Source organism: Salvelinus fontinalis, chromosome 20 (genome assembly GCF_029448725.1).
Source record: "Salvelinus fontinalis isolate EN_2023a chromosome 20, ASM2944872v1, whole genome shotgun sequence".
In the NCBI taxonomy this organism is placed as follows: domain Eukaryota; kingdom Metazoa; phylum Chordata; class Actinopteri; order Salmoniformes; family Salmonidae; genus Salvelinus; species Salvelinus fontinalis.
The window spans coordinates 43,768,901-43,788,221 of record NC_074684.1 but is presented as its reverse complement, the minus strand read 5'-3'; the positions used below and the strand labels follow the sequence as shown (position 1 = coordinate 43,788,221).

The window sequence follows — 19,321 nt, the reverse complement described above, 5'->3', positions numbered from 1 at the left end:
TCTCTTGTCTCTCTCTTGTTTCTCTTGTTTCTCATCTGTCTGTCTGTCTCTCTGTCTGTCTTTCTCTGTCTGTCTCTGTGTTTATAGTTACTGGGACACAGCGTATGACAGTGATGTAATGGACAACAGAGTGGGACTAAACCTACTGTACACTCAGGTGAGTTCTGAACCCACTGTATACATATACATACATACACTACTGTTCAAAAGGTTGGGGTCACTTAGAAATATCCTTGTTTTTGAAAGAAAAGCACATGTTTTGTCCATTTAAAATAACACCAAATTGATCAGAAATACAGTGTAGACATGGCTAATGTTGTAAATTACTATTGTAGCTGGAAACGGCTGATTTTTAATGGAATATCTTCATAGGCGTACAGAGGCCCATTATCAGCAACCATCACTCCTGTGTTCCAATGGCACGTTGATTTAGCTAATCCAAGTTTATCATTTTTAAAGGCTAATTGATCATTAGAAAACCCTTTTGAAATTATGTTAGCACAGCTGAAAACTGTTGTTCTGATTTAAAGAAGCAATAAAACTGGCCTTCTTTAGACTAGTTGAGTATCTGGAGCATCAGCATCTGTGGGTTTGATTACAGGTTCAAAATGGCCAGAAACAAAGACCTTTCTTCTGAAACTCGTCAGTCTATTCTTGTTCTGAGAAACTAAGGCTGTTCCATGCAAAAAATTTCCAAGAAACTGAAGATCTGGTACACTGCTGTGTACTACTCCCTTCACAGAACACCGCAAACTGTCTCTAACCAGAATAGAAAGAGGAGTGGGAGGCCCCGAATCACAACTGAGCAAGAGGACAAGTACATTAGTGTCTAGTTTGAGAAACAGACGCCTCACAAGTCCTCAACTGGCAGCTTCATTAAATAGTACCCACAAAACACCAGTCTTAACGTCAACAGTGAAGAGGTGACTCCGGGATGCTGGCTTTCTAGGCAGAGTTCCTCTGCCCATCTTAATATTTTCTTATTATTGGCCAGTCTGAGAGATGACTTTTTCCTTTGCAACTCTGCCTAGAAGGCCAGCATCCCGGAATTTGAAATGTAACATTGAGCTGCAACCAATGGCGCAACTAAAATATGTAGTTGTGTTAAGTCTTAAATGTATTTTAGCTCCAATCACAGACAATAGAACCCCCAGGAACCACCACCTCATCACGAACAGTAATAACAGTCTACTGTCCTCATTTTTCAAATGTAATGTGATTTCCTGCTCCCCTTCTCCTCTCCTCCTCCTTCCTCTGACCCCTCCTCTGCAACCCTGCTCCCCTTCTCCTCTCCTCCTCCTTCCTCTGACCCCTCCTCTGCAACCCTGCTCCCCTTCTCCTCTCCTCCTCCTTCCTCTGACCCCTCCTCTGCAACCCTGCTCCCCTTCTCCTGTCCTCCTCCTTCCTCTGACCCCTCCTCTGCAACCCTGCTCCCCTTCTCCTGTCCTCCTCCTTCCTCTGACCCCTCCTCTGCAACCCTGCTCCCCTTCTCCTGTCCTCCTCCTTCCTCTGACCCCTCCTCTGCAACCCTGCTCCCCTTCTCCTCCTCCTTCCTCTGACCCCTCCTCTGCAACCCTGCTCCCCTTCTCCTCTCCTCCTCCTTCCTCTGACCCCTCCTCTGCAACCCTGCTCCCTTCCATTATCCAATGAGGTTGTCAGGGAGGTGTGGCATCCTAAAGCCATGGTTGTGCCCCCAACTGCCACCTTACTCTCAAATTACTGCACTACTTTTTTACTATGGTAGTCCTCTGGTCCAAATTACTGCTTTTACTATGGTAGTCCTCTGGTCCAAATTACTACTTTTACTATGGTAGTCCTCTGGTCCAAATTACTGCACTAATTTTACTATGGCCCGTAGTCCTCTGGTACAAATTACTGCACTATATAGGGAGTAGGGTGCCATTGGCAACAGAGCCCGCCCTCTATGCAAACACACACACACACACACACACACACACACACACACACACACACACACACACACACACACACACACACACACACACACACACACACACACACACACACACACACACACACACACACACACACACACACACACACAACATGCTGTTGTTTTCTTACGCAGATTGCTGATTTGATTAGAATCTGGCTGCTGGCTGGCTGCTGGCTCAGCGTTCCGTGTGTGTGTGTGTTTGGTGGGCTGTTGACTCAGTGTGGGGGCATAGTTAATGTTACGGGCCAAAGAATGCAATCTTTTCTTGGAAAGAGAATCAACTCGTGTGTGCTTGCCATTTTGTGCAACTTGTGTGTGTGTGTTTAATTCTACTTGAACAAAACAACAGTGAAATAGTTGTTTTGGACTTTAAACCGAGAAACACATTTTAATTCTATGTAAAGCCTCTCCAAGAATGGTTTAGAGCAGAAAGATGACACGCGTCTCTCTCCTCTCCCTAGACGGTGTCTGACATAGAGAGAGGCTGGATCCTCGTTAACAAGGACCAACACAGACAGCTCAAATCACTGCAGGAGAAGGGCTCCAAGAAAGAGGTAAGAGAACCCGTCGTCCTGATCCTTGTAACACAACACTGTCTCCTCCGGCTGTAACGGTCTCCTCCGGCTGTAACGGTCTCCGCCGGCTGTAACGGTCTCCTCCAGCTGTAACGGTCTCCTCCAGCTGTAACGGTTTCCTCCGGCTGTAACGGTCTCCTCCGGCTGTAACGTCTCCTGCAGCGGTAACGGTCTCCTCCAGCTGTAACGGTCTCCTCCAGCTGTAACGGTCTCCGCCGGCTGTAACGGTCTCCTCCGGCGGTAACGGTCTCCTCCGGCGGTAACGGTCTCCTCCGGCTGTAACGGTCTCCTCCGGCTGTAACGGTCTCCTCCGGCTGTAACGGTCTCCGCCGGCTGTAACGGTCTCCGCCGGCTGTAACGGTCTCCGCCGGCTGTAACTGTCTCCGCCGGCTGTAACGGTCTCCGCCGGCGGTAACGGTCTCCTCCGGCGGTAACGGTCTCCTGCGGCGGTAACGGTCTCCTGCGGCGGTAACGGTCTCCTGCGGCGGTAACGGTCTCCTGCGGCGGTAACGGTCTCCTGCGGCGGTAACGGTCTCCTCCGGCGGTAACGGTCTCCTCCGGCGGTAACGGTCTCCGCCGGCGGCAACGGTCTCCGCCGGCGGCAACGGTCTCCGCCGGCGGCAACGGTCTCCGCCGGCGGCAACGGTCTCCGCCGGCGGCAACGGTCTCCGCCGGCGGCAACGGTCTCCGCCGGCGGCAACGGTCTCCGCCGGCTGCAACGGTCTCCGCCGGCTGCAACGGTCTCCGCCGGCTGCAACGGTCTCCGCCGGCTGCAACGGTCTCCGCCGGCTGCAACGGTCTCCGCCGGCTGCAACGGTCTCCGCCGGCTGCAACGGTCTCCGCCGGCTGCAACGGTCTCCGCCGGCTGCAACGGTCTCCGCCGGCTGCAACGGTCTCCGCCGGCTGCAACGGTCTCCGCCGGCTGCAACGGTCTCCGCCGGCTGCAACGGTCTCCGCCGGCTGCAACGGTCTCCGCCGGCTGTAGGCTTGTGTGCGGCTGCTCGGCCATGGAAACCCATTTCAGGAAGCTCCGGGCGAACAGTTCTTGTGATGACGTTGCTTCCAGAGGCAGTTTGGAACTCGCTAGCGAGCGTTGCAACCGAGGACAGACAATTTGTCAGCAATAGGTGTGGCTGAAATAGCCGAATCCACTAATTTGGAGGGTTGTCCACATACTGCTGTATATACAGTGTATATCAAATGATTTGTCAGTGCTTCACGTTCTCTACGTCTCTCTCCAGTTCATTAGGCTAGGCCAGACGCTGAAGTACTTTGGCTACATCCAGTTTGACCCGTGCGTGACAGACTTCCCGGAGAAGGGTTGTCACGCGATCGTCTCCGCTGGGAACAACGAACTCAACTTCCAGGTCAAGCTACCCAATGAACAGATGAAAGAGGGGAGCTTCAAGGTCACGCGCATGAGGTGCTGGAGGGTCACTTCTTCTGTAAGTAACCCCTCCCCAACATAGTTACTATATTCTTCTCTAGAGTGATGGGACTCCTAGAGACACTGATATATGGTTACTATAGTGATGGTGCCCCTAGAGGAGACACTGATCTATGGTTACTATAGTGATGGTGCTCCTAGAGGAGACACTGATCTATGGTTACTATAGTGATGGTGCTCCTAGAGGAGACACTGATCTATGGTTACTATAGTGATGGTGCTCCTAGAGGAGACACTGATCTATGGTTACTATAGTGACGGTGCTCCTAGAGGAGACACTGATCTATGGTTACTAGAGTGATGGTGCTCCTAGAGGAGACACTGATCTATGGTTACTATAGTGACGGTGCTCCTAGAGGAGACACTGATCTGTGGTTACTATAGTGATGGTGCTCCTAGAGACACTGATCTATGGTTACTATAGTGATGGTGCTCCTAGAGGAGACACTGATCTATGGTTACTAGAGTGATGGTGCTCCTAGAGGAGACACTGATCTATGGTTACTATAGTGATGGGGCTCCTAGAGACACTGATCTATGGTTACTATAGTGATGGTGCTCCTAGAGGAGACACTGATCTATGGTTACTATAGTGACGGTGCTCCTAGAGGAGACACTGGTCTATGGTTACTATAGTGATGGTGCTCCTAGAGACACTGATCTATGGTTACTATAGTGATGGTGCTCCTAGAGGAGACACTGATCTATGGTTACTATAGTGACGGTGCTCCTAGAGGAGACACTGATCTATGGTTACTAGAGTGATGGTGCTCCTAGAGGAGACACTGATCTATGGTTACTATAGTGACGGTGCTCCTAGAGGAGACACTGATCTATGGTTACTATAGTGATGGTGCTCCTAGAGACACTGATCTATGGTTACTATAGTGATGGTGCTCCTAGAGGAGACACTGATCTATGGTTACTATAGTGATGGTGCTCCTAGAGGAGACACTGATCTATGGTTACTATAGTGATGGTGCTCCTAGAGGAGACACTGATCTATGGTTACTATAGTGATGGTGCTCCTAGAGGAGACACTGATCTATGGTTACTATAGTGATGGTGCTCCTAGAGGAGACACTGATCTATGGTTACTATAGTGATGGTGCTCCTAGAGGAGACACTGATCTATGGTTACTATAGTGATGGTGCTCCTAGAGGAGACACTGATCTATGGTTACTATAGTGATGGTGCTCCTAGAAGAGACACTGATCTATGGTTACTATAGTGATGGTGCTCCTAGAAGAGACACTGATCTATGGTTACTATAGTGATGGTGCTCCTAGAGGAGACACTGATCTATGGTTCGTTTTGCATCCCCCTTACCATAGTGGTTAAGGTTAGGATATACATCAGTGCTTGGAGAAGTCCTGGCGGGTCACTTGTTCTGCAAGTATCCCACCCACGTTCTCTTGGAAATATGAAGTTATTCTATTGTACGCTTGGCGTGAGCAGGACCTCTCCCTCTTTCTTCACTCTCCTCCTTCCTCTCTCATTAACACAAGTGTGGTTCTCCCACCTCTCTCTCTACTCTGTTCCAGGTACATGTCTTTATTCTCTGCCAGACACTCTATTATCCTCTCCTCTTTTCTCCTCTCTTCTCCTTTATTCAATTCTATTCTACTCTATTCTATTCTACTCTATTATATTCTACTCTATTCTATTCCATTCTACTCTATTATACTCTATTCTATTCTACTCTATTCTATTCCATTATACTCTATTCTACTCTATTCTATTCTCCTCTATTCTATTCTCCTCTTCTCCTCTATTCTCCTCTATTCTATTCTCCTGTCCTCTTTTCTCCTCTCTTCTCCTTTTTTCTATTCTCCTCTATTCTATTCTACTCTATTCTACTCTATTCTATTCTACTCTATTCTACTCTATTCTATTCTCCTCTATTCTCCTCTTCTATTCTCCTCTCCTCTATTCTCCTCTCCTCTCCTCTATTCTCCTCTATTCTCCTCTCCTCTATTCTCCTCTATTCTCCTCTACTCTATTCTCCTCTCCTCTATTCTATTCTACTCTATTCTCCTCTCCTCTATTCTATTCTACTCTATTCTCCTCTCCTCTATTCTCCTCTCCTCTATTCTCCTCTATTCTCCTCTATTCTCCTCTCCTCTATTCTATTCTCCTCTATTCTATTCTCCTCTATTCTCCTCTCCTCTATTCTCCTCTATTCTCCTCTCTTCTCCTCTCCTCTCCTCTATTCTCTTCTCCTCTATTCTCCTCTATTCTCTTCTCCTCTCCTCTATTCTCCTCTCCTCTCCTCTCCTCTCCTCTATTCTCCTCTATTCTCCTCTATTCTCCTCTCCTCTCCTCTATTCTCCTCTATTCTCTTCTCCTCTCCTCTATTTTTCTCTCCTCTATTCTCCTCTATTCTCCTCTATTCTCCCCTATTCTCCTCTCCTCTATTCTACTCTATTCTCCTCTCCTCTATTCTCCTCTATTCTCCTCTCCTCTATTCTCCTCTATTCTCCTCTCCTCTCCTCTATTCTCCTCTATTCTCCTCTCCTCTCCTCTATTCTCCTCTATTCTCCTCTCCTCTATTCTATTCTATTCTCCTCTCCTCTATTCTCCTCTCCTCTCCTCTATTCTCCTCTCCTCTCCTCTATTCTCCTCTCCTCTCCTCTATTCTCCTCTATTCTCCTCTCCTCTATTCTCCTCTATTCTCCTCTCCTCTATTCTATTCTCCTCTATTCTCCTCTCCTCTATTCTCCTCTCCTCTATTCTCCTCTCCTCTATTCTCCTCTCCTCTATTCTCCTCTCCTCTATTCTCCTCTCCTCTCCTCTATTCTCCTCTATTCTCCTCTCCTCTATTCTATTCTACTCTATTCTCCTCTATTCTCTTCTCCTCTCCTCTATTATCCTCTCCTCTTTTCTCCTCTCCTCTCCTCTATTCTATTCTCCTCTATTCTATTCTCCGCTATTCTCCTCTCCTCTATTCTCCTCTCCTCTCCTCTATTCTATTCTACTCTATTCTATTCTACTCTATTCTATTCTCCTCTATTCTCTTCTCCTCTCCTCTATTCTCCTCTCCTCTATTCTATTCTACTCTCTTCTCCTCTATTCTCTTCTCCTCTATTCTCCTCTATTCTCTTCTCCTCTCCTCTATTCTCCTCTCCTCTCCTCTATTCTCCTCTATTCTCTTCTATTCTCCTCTATTCTCTTCTCCTCTCCTCTATTCTCCTCTATTCTCCCCTATTCTCCTCTCCTCTCCTCTATTCTCCTCTCCTCTATTCTCCTCTCCTCTATTCTCCTCTATTCTCCTCTCCTCTCCTCTCCTCTCCTCCCCTCTATTCTATTCTCCTCTCCTCTATTCTCCTCTCCTCTATTCTCCTCTATTCTCCTCTATTCTCCTCTCCTCTCCTCTATTCTCCTCTCCTCTATTCTATTCTACTATATTCTCCTCTCCTCTCTTCTCCTCTCTATTCTCCTCTCCTCTATTCTCCTCTCCTCTATTCTCCTCTCCTCTATTCTCCTCTCCTCTATTCTCCTCTCCTCTATTCTCCTCTCCTATACTCTATTCTCCTCTCCTCTATTCTATTCTACTCTATTCTCCTCTCCTCTATTCTCCTCTATTCTCCTCTCCTCTCCTCTATTCTCCTCTATTCTCCTCTCCTCTCCTCTATTCTCCTCTATTCTCCTCTCCTCTATTCTATTCTACTATATTCTCCTCTATTCTCTTCTCCTCTCCTCTCTTCTCCTCTCTATTCTCCTCTCCTCTATTCTCCTCTCCTCTATTCTCCTCTCCTCTATTCTCCTCTATTCTCCTCTATTCTCCTCTCCTCTCCTCTATTCTCCTCTATTCTCCTCTCCTCTATTCTATTCTACTCTATTCTCCTCTATTCTCTTCTCCTCTCCTCTATTATCCTCTCCTCTTTTCTCCTCTCCTCTCCTCTATTCTATTCTCCTCTATTCTATTCTCCGCTATTCTCCTCTCCTCTATTCTCCTCTCCTCTCCTCTACTCTATTCTATTCTACTCTATTCTATTCTCCTCTATTCTCTTCTCCTCTCCTCTATTCTCCTCTCCTCTATTCTATTCTACTCTATTCTCTTCTCCTCTATTCTATTCTCCTCTATTCTCCTCTCCTCTCCTCTATTCTCCTCTCCTCTATTCTCCTCTCCTCTATTCTCCTCTCCTCTATTCTCCTCTCCTCTATTCTCCTCTATTCTCCTCTCTTCTCCTCTCCTCTATTCTCTTCTCCTCTCCTCTATTCTCCTCTATTCTCCTCTCCTCTCCTCTATTCTCCTCTATTCTCCTCTCCTCTATTCTCCTCTATTCTCTTCTCCTCTCCTCTATTTTCCTCTCCTCTATTCTCCTCTCTTCTCCCCTATTCTCCTCTCCTCTATTCTCCTCTCCTCTATTCTCCTCTCCTCTATTCTCCTCTCCTCTATTCTCCTCTCCTCTATTCTCCTCTCCTCTCCTCTCCTCTCCTCTCCTCTATTCTATTCTCCTCTATTCTCCTCTCCTCTATTCTCCTCTCCTCTCCTCTATTCTCCTCTCCTCTCCTCTATTCTCCTCTATTCTCCTCTCCTCTCCTCTATTCTCCTCTATTCTCCTCTCCTCTATTCTATTCTCCTCTATTCTCCTCTCCTCTATTCTCCTCTCCTCTATTCTCCTCTCCTCTATTCTCCTCTCCTCTATTCTCCTCTCCTCTCCTCTATTCTCCTCTATTCTCCTCTCCTCTATTCTATTCTACTCTATTCTCCTCTATTCTCTTCTCCTCTCCTCTATTATCCTCTCCTCTTTTCTCCTCTCCTCTCCTCTATTCTATTCTCCTCTATTCTATTCTCCGCTATTCTCCTCTCCTCTATTCTCCTCTCCTCTCCTCTATTCTATTCTACTCTATTCTATTCTACTCTATTCTATTCTCCTCTATTCTCTTCTCCTCTCCTCTATTCTCCTCTCCTCTATTCTCCTCTCCTCTATTCTCCTCTCCTCTATTCTCCTCTCCTATACTCTATTCTCCTCTCCTCTATTCTATTCTACTCTATTCTCCTCTCCTCTATTCTCCTCTCCTATACTCTATTCTATTCTACTCTATTCTATTCTATTCTACTCTCTTCTCCTCTATTCTCTTCTCCTCTATTCTCCTCTATTCTCTTCTCCTCTCCTCTATTCTCCTCTCCTCTCCTCTATTCTCCTCTATTCTCTTCTATTCTCCTCTATTCTCTTCTCCTCTCCTCTATTTTCCTCTCCTCTATTCTCCTCTATTCTCCCCTATTCTCCTCTCCTCTCCTCTATTCTCCTCTCCTCTATTCTCCTCTATTCTCCTCTCCTCTATTCTCCTCTCCTCTATTCTCCTCTCCTCTATTCTCCTCTCCTCTATTCTCCTCTATCTCCTCTATTCTCCTCTCCTCTCCTCTATTCTCCTCTATTCTCCTCTCCTCTATTCTATTCTACTCTATTCTCCTCTATTCTCTTCTCCTCTCCTCTATTATCCTCTCCTCTTTTCTCCTCTCCTCTCCTCTATTCTATTCTCCTCTATTCTATTCTCCGCTATTCTCCTCTCCTCTATTCTCCTCTCCTCTATTCTATTCTACTCTATTCTATTCTCCTCTATTCTCCTCTATTCTCTTCTCCTCTCCTCTATTCTCCTCTCCTCTATTCTATTCTACTCTATTCTCTTCTACTCTATTCTCTTCTCCTCTATTCTCCTCTCCTCTCCTCTATTCTCCTCTCCTCTATTCTCCTCTCCTCTATTCTCCTCTCCTCTATTCTCCTCTCCTCTATTCTCCTCTCTTCTCCTCTCTTCTCCTCTCCTCTATTCTCTTCTCCTCTCCTCTATTCTCCTCTATTCTCCTCTCCTCTCCTCTATTCTCCTCTATTCTCCTCTCCTCTATTCTCCTCTATTCTCTTCTCCTCTCCTCTATTTTCCTCTCCTCTATTCTCCTCTCTTCTCCCCTATTCTCCTCTCCTCTATTCTCCTCTCCTCTATTCTCCTCTCCTCTATTCTCCTCTCCTCTATTCTCCTCTCCTCTCCTCTATTCTCCTCTATTCTCTTCTATTCTCCTCTATTCTCTTCTCCTCTCCTCTATTCTCCTCTATTCTCCCCTATTCTCCTCTCCTCTCCTCTATTCTCCTCTCCTCTATTCTCCTCTCCTCTATTCTCCTCTATTCTCCTCTCCTCTCCTCTCCTCTCCTCTCCTCTATTCTATTCTCCTCTCCTCTATTCTCCTCTCCTCTATTCTCCTCTATTCTCCTCTATTCTCCTCTCCTCTATTCTCCTCTCCTCTATTCTATTCTCCTCTATTCTCCTCTCCTCTCTTCTCTCTATTCTCCTCTCCTCTATTCTCCTCTCCTCTATTCTCCTCTCCTCTATTCTCCTCTCCTCTATTCTCCTCTCCTCTATTCTCCTCTCCTCTACTCTATTCTCCTCTCCTCTATTCTATTCTCCTCTATTCTCCTCTCCTCTATTCTCCTCTATTCTCCTCTCCTCTCCTCTATTCTCCTCTATTCTCCTCTCCTCTCCTCTATTCTCCTCTATTCTCCTCTCCTCTATTCTATTCTACTATATTCTCCTCTATTCTCTTCTCCTCTCCTCTCTTCTCCTCTCTATTCTCCTCTCCTCTATTCTCCTCTCCTCTATTCTCCTCTCCTCTATTCTCCTCTATTCTCCTCTATTCTCCTCTCCTCTATTCTCCTCTATTCTCCTCTCCTCTATTCTATTCTACTCTATTCTCCTCTATTCTCTTCTCCTCTCCTCTATTATCCTCTCCTCTTTTCTCCTCTCCTCTCCTCTATTCTATTCTCCTCTATTCTATTCTCCGCTATTCTCCTCTCCTCTATTCTCCTCTCCTCTCCTCTACTCTATTCTATTCTACTCTATTCTATTCTCCTCTATTCTCCTCTATTCTCTTCTCCTCTCCTCTATTCTCCTCTCCTCTATTCTATTCTACTCTATTCTCTTCTCCTCTATTCTATTCTCCTCTATTCTCCTCTCCTCTCCTCTATTCTCCTCTCCTCTATTCTCCTCTCCTCTATTCTCCTCTCCTCTATTCTCCTCTCCTCTATTCTCCTCTCCTCTCTTCTCCTCTCCTCTATTCTCTTCTCCTCTCCTCTATTCTCCTCTATTCTCCTCTCCTCTCCTCTATTCTCCTCTATTCTCCTCTCCTCTATTCTCCTCTATTCTCTTCTCCTCTCCTCTATTTTCCTCTCCTCTATTCTCCTCTCTTCTCCCCTATTCTCCTCTCCTCTATTCTCCTCTCCTCTATTCTCCTCTCCTCTATTCTCCTCTCCTCTATTCTCCTCTCCTCTATTCTCCTCTCCTCTCCTCTCCTCTCCTCTATTCTATTCTCCTCTATTCTCCTCTCCTCTATTCTCCTCTCCTCTATTCTCCTCTCCTCTCCTCTATTCTCCTCTATTCTCCTCTCCTCTCCTCTATTCTCCTCTATTCTCCTCTCCTCTATTCTATTCTCCTCTATTCTCCTCTCCTCTATTCTCCTCTCCTCTATTCTCCTCTCCTCTATTCTCCTCTCCTCTATTCTCCTCTATTCTCCTCTATTCTCCTCTATTCTCCTCTCCTCTATTCTATTCTACTCTATTCTCCTCTATTCTCTTCTCCTCTCCTCTATTATCCTCTCCTCTTTTCTCCTCTCCTCTCCTCTATTCTATTCTCCTCTATTCTATTCTCCGCTATTCTCCTCTCCTCTATTCTCCTCTCCTCTCCTCTATTCTATTCTACTCTATTCTATTCTCCTCTATTCTCTTCTCCTCTATTCTCTTCTCCTCTCCTCTATTCTCCTCTCCTCTATTCTATTCTACTCTCTTCTCCTCTATTCTCTTCTCCTCTATTCTCCTCTATTCTCTTCTCCTCTCCTCTATTCTCCTCTCCTCTCCTCTATTCTCCTCTATTCTCTTCTATTCTCCTCTATTCTCTTCTCCTCTCCTCTATTTTCCTCTCCTCTATTCTCCTCTATTCTCCCCTATTCTCCTCTCCTCTCCTCTATTCTCCTCTCCTCTATTCTCCTCTATTCTCCTCTCCTCTATTCTCCTCTCCTCTATTCTCCTCTCCTCTATTCTCCTCTCCTCTATTCTCCTCTATTCTCCTCTATTCTCCTCTCCTCTCCTCTATTCTCCTCTATTCTCCTCTCCTCTATTCTATTCTACTCTATTCTCCTCTATTCTCTTCTCCTCTCCTCTATTATCCTCTCCTCTTTTCTCCTCTCCTCTCCTCTATTCTATTCTCCTCTATTCTATTCTCCGCTATTCTCCTCTCCTCTATTCTCCTCTCCTCTCCTCTACTCTATTCTATTCTACTCTATTCTATTCTCCTCTATTCTCCTCTATTCTCTTCTCCTCTCCTCTATTCTCCTCTCCTCTATTCTATTCTCCTCTATTCTCTTCTCCTCTATTCTATTCTCCTCTATTCTCCTCTCCTCTCCTCTATTCTCCTCTCCTCTATTCTCCTCTCCTCTATTCTCCTCTCCTCTATTCTCCTCTATTCTCCTCTCTTCTCCTCTCCTCTATTCTCTTCTCCTCTCCTCTATTCTCCTCTATTCTCCTCTCCTCTCCTCTATTCTCCTCTATTCTCCTCTCTCCTCTATTCTCCTCTATTCTCTTCTCCTCTCCTCTATTCTCCTCTCCTCTATTCTCCTCTCTTCTCCCCTATTCTCCTCTCCTCTATTCTCCTCTCCTCTCTTCTCCTCTCCTCTATTATCCTCTCCTCTCCTCTCCTCTATTCTATTCTCCTCTATTCTATTCTCCGCTATTCTCCTCTCCTCTATTCTCCTCTCCTCTCCTCTACTCTATTCTATTCTACTCTACTCTATTCTATTCTCCTCTATTCTCCTCTATTCTCTTCTCCTCTCCTCTATTCTCCTCTCCTCTATTCTATTCTACTCTCTTCTCCTCTATTCTCTTCTCCTCTATTCTCCTCTATTCTCCTCTCCTCTCCTCTATTCTCCTCTCCTCTATTCTCCTCTCCTCTATTCTCCTCTATTCTCCTCTCTTCTCCTCTCCTCTATTCTCTTCTCCTCTATTCTCCTCTATTCTCTTCTCCTCTCCTCTATTCTCCTCTCCTCTATTCTCCTCTCCTCTATTCTCCTCTATTCTCCTCTCCTCTCCTCTATTCTCCTCTATTCTCTTCTCCTCTCCTCTATTCTCCTCTCCTCTATTCTCCTCTATTCTCCTCTATTCTCCTCTCCTCTCCTCTATTCTCCTCTCCTCTATTCTATTCTACTATATTCTCCTCTCCTCTATTCTCCTCTCCTCTATTCTCCTCTCCTCTATTCTCCTCTCCTCTATTCTCCTCTCCTCTATTCTCCTCTCCTCTATTCTCCTCTCCTATCTCCTCTATTCTCCTCTCCTCTATTCTATTCTCCTCTATTCTCCTCTCCTCTATTCTCCTCTATTCTCCTCTCCTCTCCTCTATTCTCCTCTATTCTCCTCTCCTCTATTCTCCTCTATTCTCCTCTCCTCTATTCTATTCTACTCTATTCTCCTCTATTCTCTTCTCCTCTCCTCTCCTCTCTTCTCCTCTCCTCTCTTCTCCTCTATTCTCCTCTCCTCTATTCTCCTCTCCTCTATTCTCCTCTCCTCTATTCTCCTCTATTCTCCTCTATTCTCCTCTCCTCTCCTCTATTCTCCTCTATTCTCCTCTCCTCTATTCTATTCTACTCTATTCTCCTCTATTCTCTTCTCCTCTCCTCTATTATCCTCTCCTCTTTTCTCCTCTCCTCTCCTCTATTCTATTCTCCTCTATTCTATTCTCCGCTATTCTCCTCTCCTCTATTCTCCTCTCCTCTCCTCTATTCTATTCTACTCTATTCTATTCTCCTCTATTCTCCTCTATTCTCTTCTCCTCTCCTCTATTCTCCTCTCCTCTATTCTATTCTACTCTATTCTCTTCTCTTCTATTCCTCTATTCTCCTCTCCTCTCCTCTATTCTCCTCTCCTCTATTCTCCTCTCCTCTATTCTCCTCTCCTCTATTCTCCTCTCCTCTATTCTCCTCTCCTCTATTCTCCTCTATTCTCCTCTCTTCTCCTCTCCTCTATTCTCTTCTCCTCTCCTCTATTCTCCTCTATTCTCCTCTCCTCTCCTCTATTCTCCTCTATTCTCCTCTCCTCTCCTCTATTCTCCTCTATTCTCTTCTCCTCTCCTCTATTCTCCTCTCCTCTATTCTCCTCTCCTCTCCTCTATTCTCCTCTCCTCTATTCTCCTCTCCTCTATTCTCCTCTCCTCTATTCTCCTCTCCTCTATTCTCCTCTCCTCTATTCTCCTCTCCTCTCCTCTCCTCTCCTCTCCTCTATTCTATTCTCCTCTATTCTCCTCTCCTCTATTCTCCTCTCCTCTCCTCTATTCTCCTCTCCTCTCCTCTATTCTCCTCTATTCTCCTCTCCTCTATTCTCCTCTATTCTCCTCTCCTCTATTCTCCTCTCCTCTATTCTATTCTCCTCTATTCTCCTCTCCTCTATTCTCCTCTCCTCTATTCTCCTCTCCTCTATTCTCCTCTCCTCTATTCTCCTCTATTCTCCTCTCCTCTATTCTCCTCTCCTCTATTCTCCTCTCCTCTATTCTCCTCTCCTCTATTCTCCTCTATTCTCCTCTATTCTCCTCTCCTCTCCTCTATTCTCCTCTATTCTCCTCTCCTCTATTCTATTCTACTCTATTCTCCTCTATTCTCTTCTCCTCTCCTCTATTATCCTCTCCTCTTTTCTCCTCTCCTCTCCTCTATTCTATTCTCCTCTATTCTATTCTCCGCTATTCTCCTCTCCTCTATTCTCCTCTCCTCTCCTCTATTCTATTCTACTCTATTCTATTCTCCTCTATTCTCCTCTATTCTCTTCTCCTCTCCTCTATTCTCCTCTCCTCTATTCTATTCTACTCTATTCTCTTCTCCTCTATTCTATTCTCCTCTCCTCTCCTCTATTCTCCTCTCCTCTATTCTCCTCTCCTCTATTCTCCTCTCTCTCTATTCTCCTCTCTCTCTATTCTCCTCTCCTCTATTCTCCTCTATTCTCCTCTCTCTCTCTCTCCTCTATTCTCCTCTCCTCTCCTCTATTCTCCTCTATTCTCCTCTCCTCTCCTCTATTCTCCTCTATTCTCCTCTCCTCTATTCTCCTCTATTCTCTTCTCCTCTCCTCTATTCTCCTCTCCTCTATTCTCCTCTCCTCTCCTCTATTCTCCTCTCCTCTATTCTCCTCTCCTCTATTCTCCTCTCCTCTATTCTCCTCTCCTCTATTCTCCTCTCCTCTATTCTCCTCTCCTCTATTCTCCTCTCCTCTATTCTATTCTCCTCTATTCTCCTCTCCTCTATTCTCCTCTCCTCTCCTCTATTCTCCTCTCCTCTCCTCTATTCTCCTCTATTCTCCTCTCCTCTATTCTCCTCTATTCTCCTCTCCTCTCCTCTATTCTCCTCTATTCTCCTCTCCTCTATTCTCCTCTCCTCTATTCTCCTCTCCTCTATTCTCCTCTCCTCTATTCTCCTCTCCTCTATTCTCCTCTATTCTCCTCTATTCTCCTCTCCTCTATTCTATTCTACTCTATTCTCCTCTATTCTCTTCTCCTCTCCTCTATTATCCTCTCCTCTTTTCTCCTCTCCTCTCCTCTATTCTATTCTCCTCTATTCTATTCTCCGCTATTCTCCTCTCCTCTATTCTCCTCTCCTCTCCTCTATTCTATTCTACTCTATTCTATTCTCCTCTATTCTCTCTCTCCTCTATTCTCTTCTCCTCTCCTCTATTCTCCTCTCCTCTATTCTCCTCTCCTCTATTCTATTCTCCTCTATTCTCCTCTCCTCTCCTCTATTCTCCTCTCCTCTATTCTCCTTCTCCTCTCCTCTATTCTCCTCTCCTCCTCTCCTCTCCTCTATTCTCCTCTATTCTCTTCTCCTCTCCTCTATTCTCTCTCTCCTCTATTCTCCTCTATTCTCCTCTATTCTCCTCTCCTCTCCTCTATTCTCCTCTATTCTCTCTCTCCTCTCCTCTATTCTCCTCTCCTCTATTCTCCTCTCCTCTATTCTCCTCTCCTCTATTCTCCTCTCTTCTATTCTCCTCTATTCTCCTCTCCTCTATTCTCCTCTATTCTCCTCTCCTCTATTCTCCTCTATTCTCCTCTCCTCTATTCTATTCTACTCTATTCTCCTCTATTCTCTTCTCCTCTCCTCTATTCTCCTCTCCTCTATTCTCCTCTCCTCTCCTCTATTCTATTCTCCTCTATTCTATTCTCCGCTATTCTCCTCTCCTCTATTCTCCTCTCTCTATTCTCCTCTATTCTATTCTACTCTATTCTATTCTCCTCTATTCTCCTCTATTCTCTTCTCCTCTCCTCTATTCTCCTCTCCTCTATTCTATTCTACTCTATTCTCTTCTCCTCTATTCTATTCTCCTCTATTCTCCTCTCCTCTCCTCTATTCTCCTCTCCTCTATTCTCCTCTCCTCTATTCTCCTCTCTCTCTACTCTCCTCTATTCTCTTCTCCTCTATTCTCCTCTATTCTCTTCTCCTCTCCTCTATTCTCCTCTATTCTCCTCTCCTCTCCTCTATTCTCCTCTATTCTCCTCTCCTCTCCTCTATTCTCCTCTATTCTCTTCTCCTCTCCTCTATTCTCCTCTCCTCTATTCTCCTCTCTATTCTCCTCTCCTCTATTCTCCTCTCCTCTATTCTCCTCTCCTCTATTCTCCTCTCCTCTATTCTCCTCTCCTCTATTCTCCTCTCCTCTCATTCTCCTCTATTCTATTCTCCTCTATTCTCCTCTATCTCTTCTCCTCTCCTCTATTCTCCTCTCCTCTATTCTCCTCTCTCTCTCATTCTCTTCTCCTCTATTCTCCTCTCCTCTATTCTCCTCTCCTCTATTCTCCTCTCCTCTCCTCTATTCTCCTCTCCTCTATTCTCCTCTCCTCTATTCTCCTCTCCTCTATTCTCCTCTCCTCTATTCTCCTCTCCTCTCCTCTATTCTCCTCTATTCTCTTCTCCTCTCCTCTATTCTCCTCTCCTCTATTCTCCTCTCCTCTATTCTCCTCTATTCTCCTCTTCTCCTCTCCTCTATTCTCCTCTCCTCTATTCTATTCTCCTCTATTCTCCTCTCCTCTATTCTCCTCTCCTCTATTCTCCTCTCCTCTATTCTCCTCTCCTCTCCTCTATTCTATTCTCCTCTATTCTCCTCTCCTCTATTCTCCTCTCCTCTATTCTCCTCTCCTCTCCTCTATTCTCCTCTCCTCTATTCTATTCTCCTCTATTCTCCTCTCCTCTATTCTCTTCTCCTCTCCTCTATTCTCCTCTCTCCTCCTCTCCTCTATTCTACTCTATTCTCCTTCTCCTCTATTCTCCTCTATTCTCTTCTCCTCTCCTCTATTCTCCTCTCCTCTATTCTCCTCTATTCTCCTCTCCTCTATTCTATTCTCCTCTATTCTCCTCTCCTCTATTCTCCTCTCCTCTATTCTCCTCTCTCTCTCTTCTCCTCTCCTCTATTCTCCTCTCCTCTATTCTATTCTCCTATATTCTCCTCTCCTCTATTCTCCTCTCCTCTATTCTCCTCTCCTCTCTTCTCCTCTATTCTCTTCTCCTCTCCTCTATTCTCCTCTATTCTCCTCTCCTCTATTCTATTCTCCTCTATTCTCCTCTCCTCTATTCTCCTCTCCTCTATTCTCCTCTCCTCTATTCTCCTCTCCTCTATTCTCCTCTCCTCTCCTCTATTCTCCTCTATTCTCCTCTCCTCTATTCTATTCTACTCTATTCTCCTCTATTCTCTTCTCCTCTCCTCTATTATCCTCTCCTCTTTTCTCCTCTCCTCTCCTCTATTCTATTCTCCTCTATTCTATTCTCCGCTATTCTCCTCTCCTCTATTCTCCTCTCCTCTCCTCTATTCTATTCTACTCTATTCTATTCTCCTCTATTCTCCTCTATTCTCTTCTCCTCTCCTCTATTCTCCTCTCCTCTATTCTATTCTACTCTATTCTCTCTCCTCTATTCTCTCTCTCCTCTATCTCCTCTCCTCTCCTCTATTCTCCTCTCCTCTACTCTCTCTTCTCTCCTCTATTCTCTCTCCTCTCCTCTATTCTCTCTCTCCTCTATTCTCCTCTATTCTCCTCTCTCTCTATTCTCCTCTATTCTCCTCTCTCTCTCTATTCTCCTCTATTCTCCTCTATTCTCCTCTCCTCTATTCTATTCTACTCTATTCTCTTCTCCTCTATTCTATTCTCCTCTATTCTCCTCTCCTCTCCTCTATTCTCCTCTCCTCTATTCTCCTCTCCTCTATTCTCCTCTATCTCTCTCTCCTCTCTTCTCCTCTATTCTCTTCTCCTCTATTCTCCTCTATTCTCTTCTCCTCTCCTCTATTCTCCTCTATTCTCTCTCTCCTCTCCTCTATTCTCCTCTATTCTCTCTCCTCTCCTCTATTCTCCTCTCTATTCTCTTCTCCTCTCCTCTATTCTCCTCTCCTCTATTCTCCTCTATTCTCCTCTATTCTCCTCTCCTCTATTCTCCTCTACTCTATTCTCCTCTCCTCTATTCTCCTCTCCTCTATTCTCTCTCTCCTCTATTCTCCTCTCTCTCCTCTATTCTCCTCTCCTCTATTCTCTCTCTCCTCTATTCTACTCTCCTCTATTCTCCTCTCCTCTATTCTCCTCTCCTCTATTCTCCTCTCCTCTATTCTCCTCTATTCTCCTCTCCTCTATTCTCCTCTATTCTCCTCTCCTCTATTCTATTCTACTCTATTCTCCTCTATTCTCTTCTCCTCTCCTCTATTCTCCTCTCCTCTATTCTCCTCTCCTCTCCTCTATTCTATTCTCCTCTATTCTCTCTCCTCTATTCTCCTCTCCTCTATTCTCCTCTCCTCTACTCTATTCTCCTCTATTCTACTTCTCCTCTCCTCTATTCTCCTCTCCTCTATTCTCCTCTCCTCTATTCTATTCTCCTCTATTCTCCTCTCCTCTATTCTCTTCTCCTCTCCTCTATTCTCCTCTCCTCTATTCTATTCTACTCTATTCTCTTCTCCTCTATTCTATTCTCCTCTATTCTCCTCTCCTTCTCTTCTCCTCTCCTCTATTCTCCTCTCCTCTATTCTCTCTCTCTATTCTCTCTCTCCTCTATTCTCCTCTCCTCTATTCTCTTCTCCTCTATTCTCCTCTCCTCTATTCTCCTCTCCTCTATTCTCCTCTCCTCTATTCTCCTCTCTTCTCCTCTATTCTCCTCTACTCTATTCTCCTCTATTCTCATCTCCTCTCCTCTATTCTCCTCTATTCTATTCTCCTCTCCTCTCCTCTATTCTCCTCTCCTCTATTCTCATTCTCCTCTATTCTCCTCTCTCTCTATTCTCCTCTCCTCTATTCTCCTCTCCTCTCTTCTATTCTCCTCTATTCTCTTCTCCTCTATTCTCCTCTCCTCTATTCTCCTC

At 45.3% G+C, this 19,321-nt stretch overlaps 1 protein-coding gene across 2 annotated transcripts in view; it reads left to right on the top strand.

Moving 5' to 3' along the window:
• Window positions 1-19,321, top strand: part of LOC129817857 (sorting nexin-17-like) — a 99,720-nt gene that overhangs the window by 53,770 nt on the left and 26,629 nt on the right. For both annotated transcript variants that reach the window (XM_055873452.1, XM_055873451.1), the window contains exons 8-10: window positions 88-157; window positions 2,419-2,511; window positions 3,774-3,977. In XM_055873452.1, coding sequence (XP_055729427.1) covers window positions 88-157; window positions 2,419-2,511; window positions 3,774-3,977 — 367 coding nt within the window. The remainder of the gene's footprint in view (window positions 1-87; window positions 158-2,418; window positions 2,512-3,773; window positions 3,978-19,321) is intronic.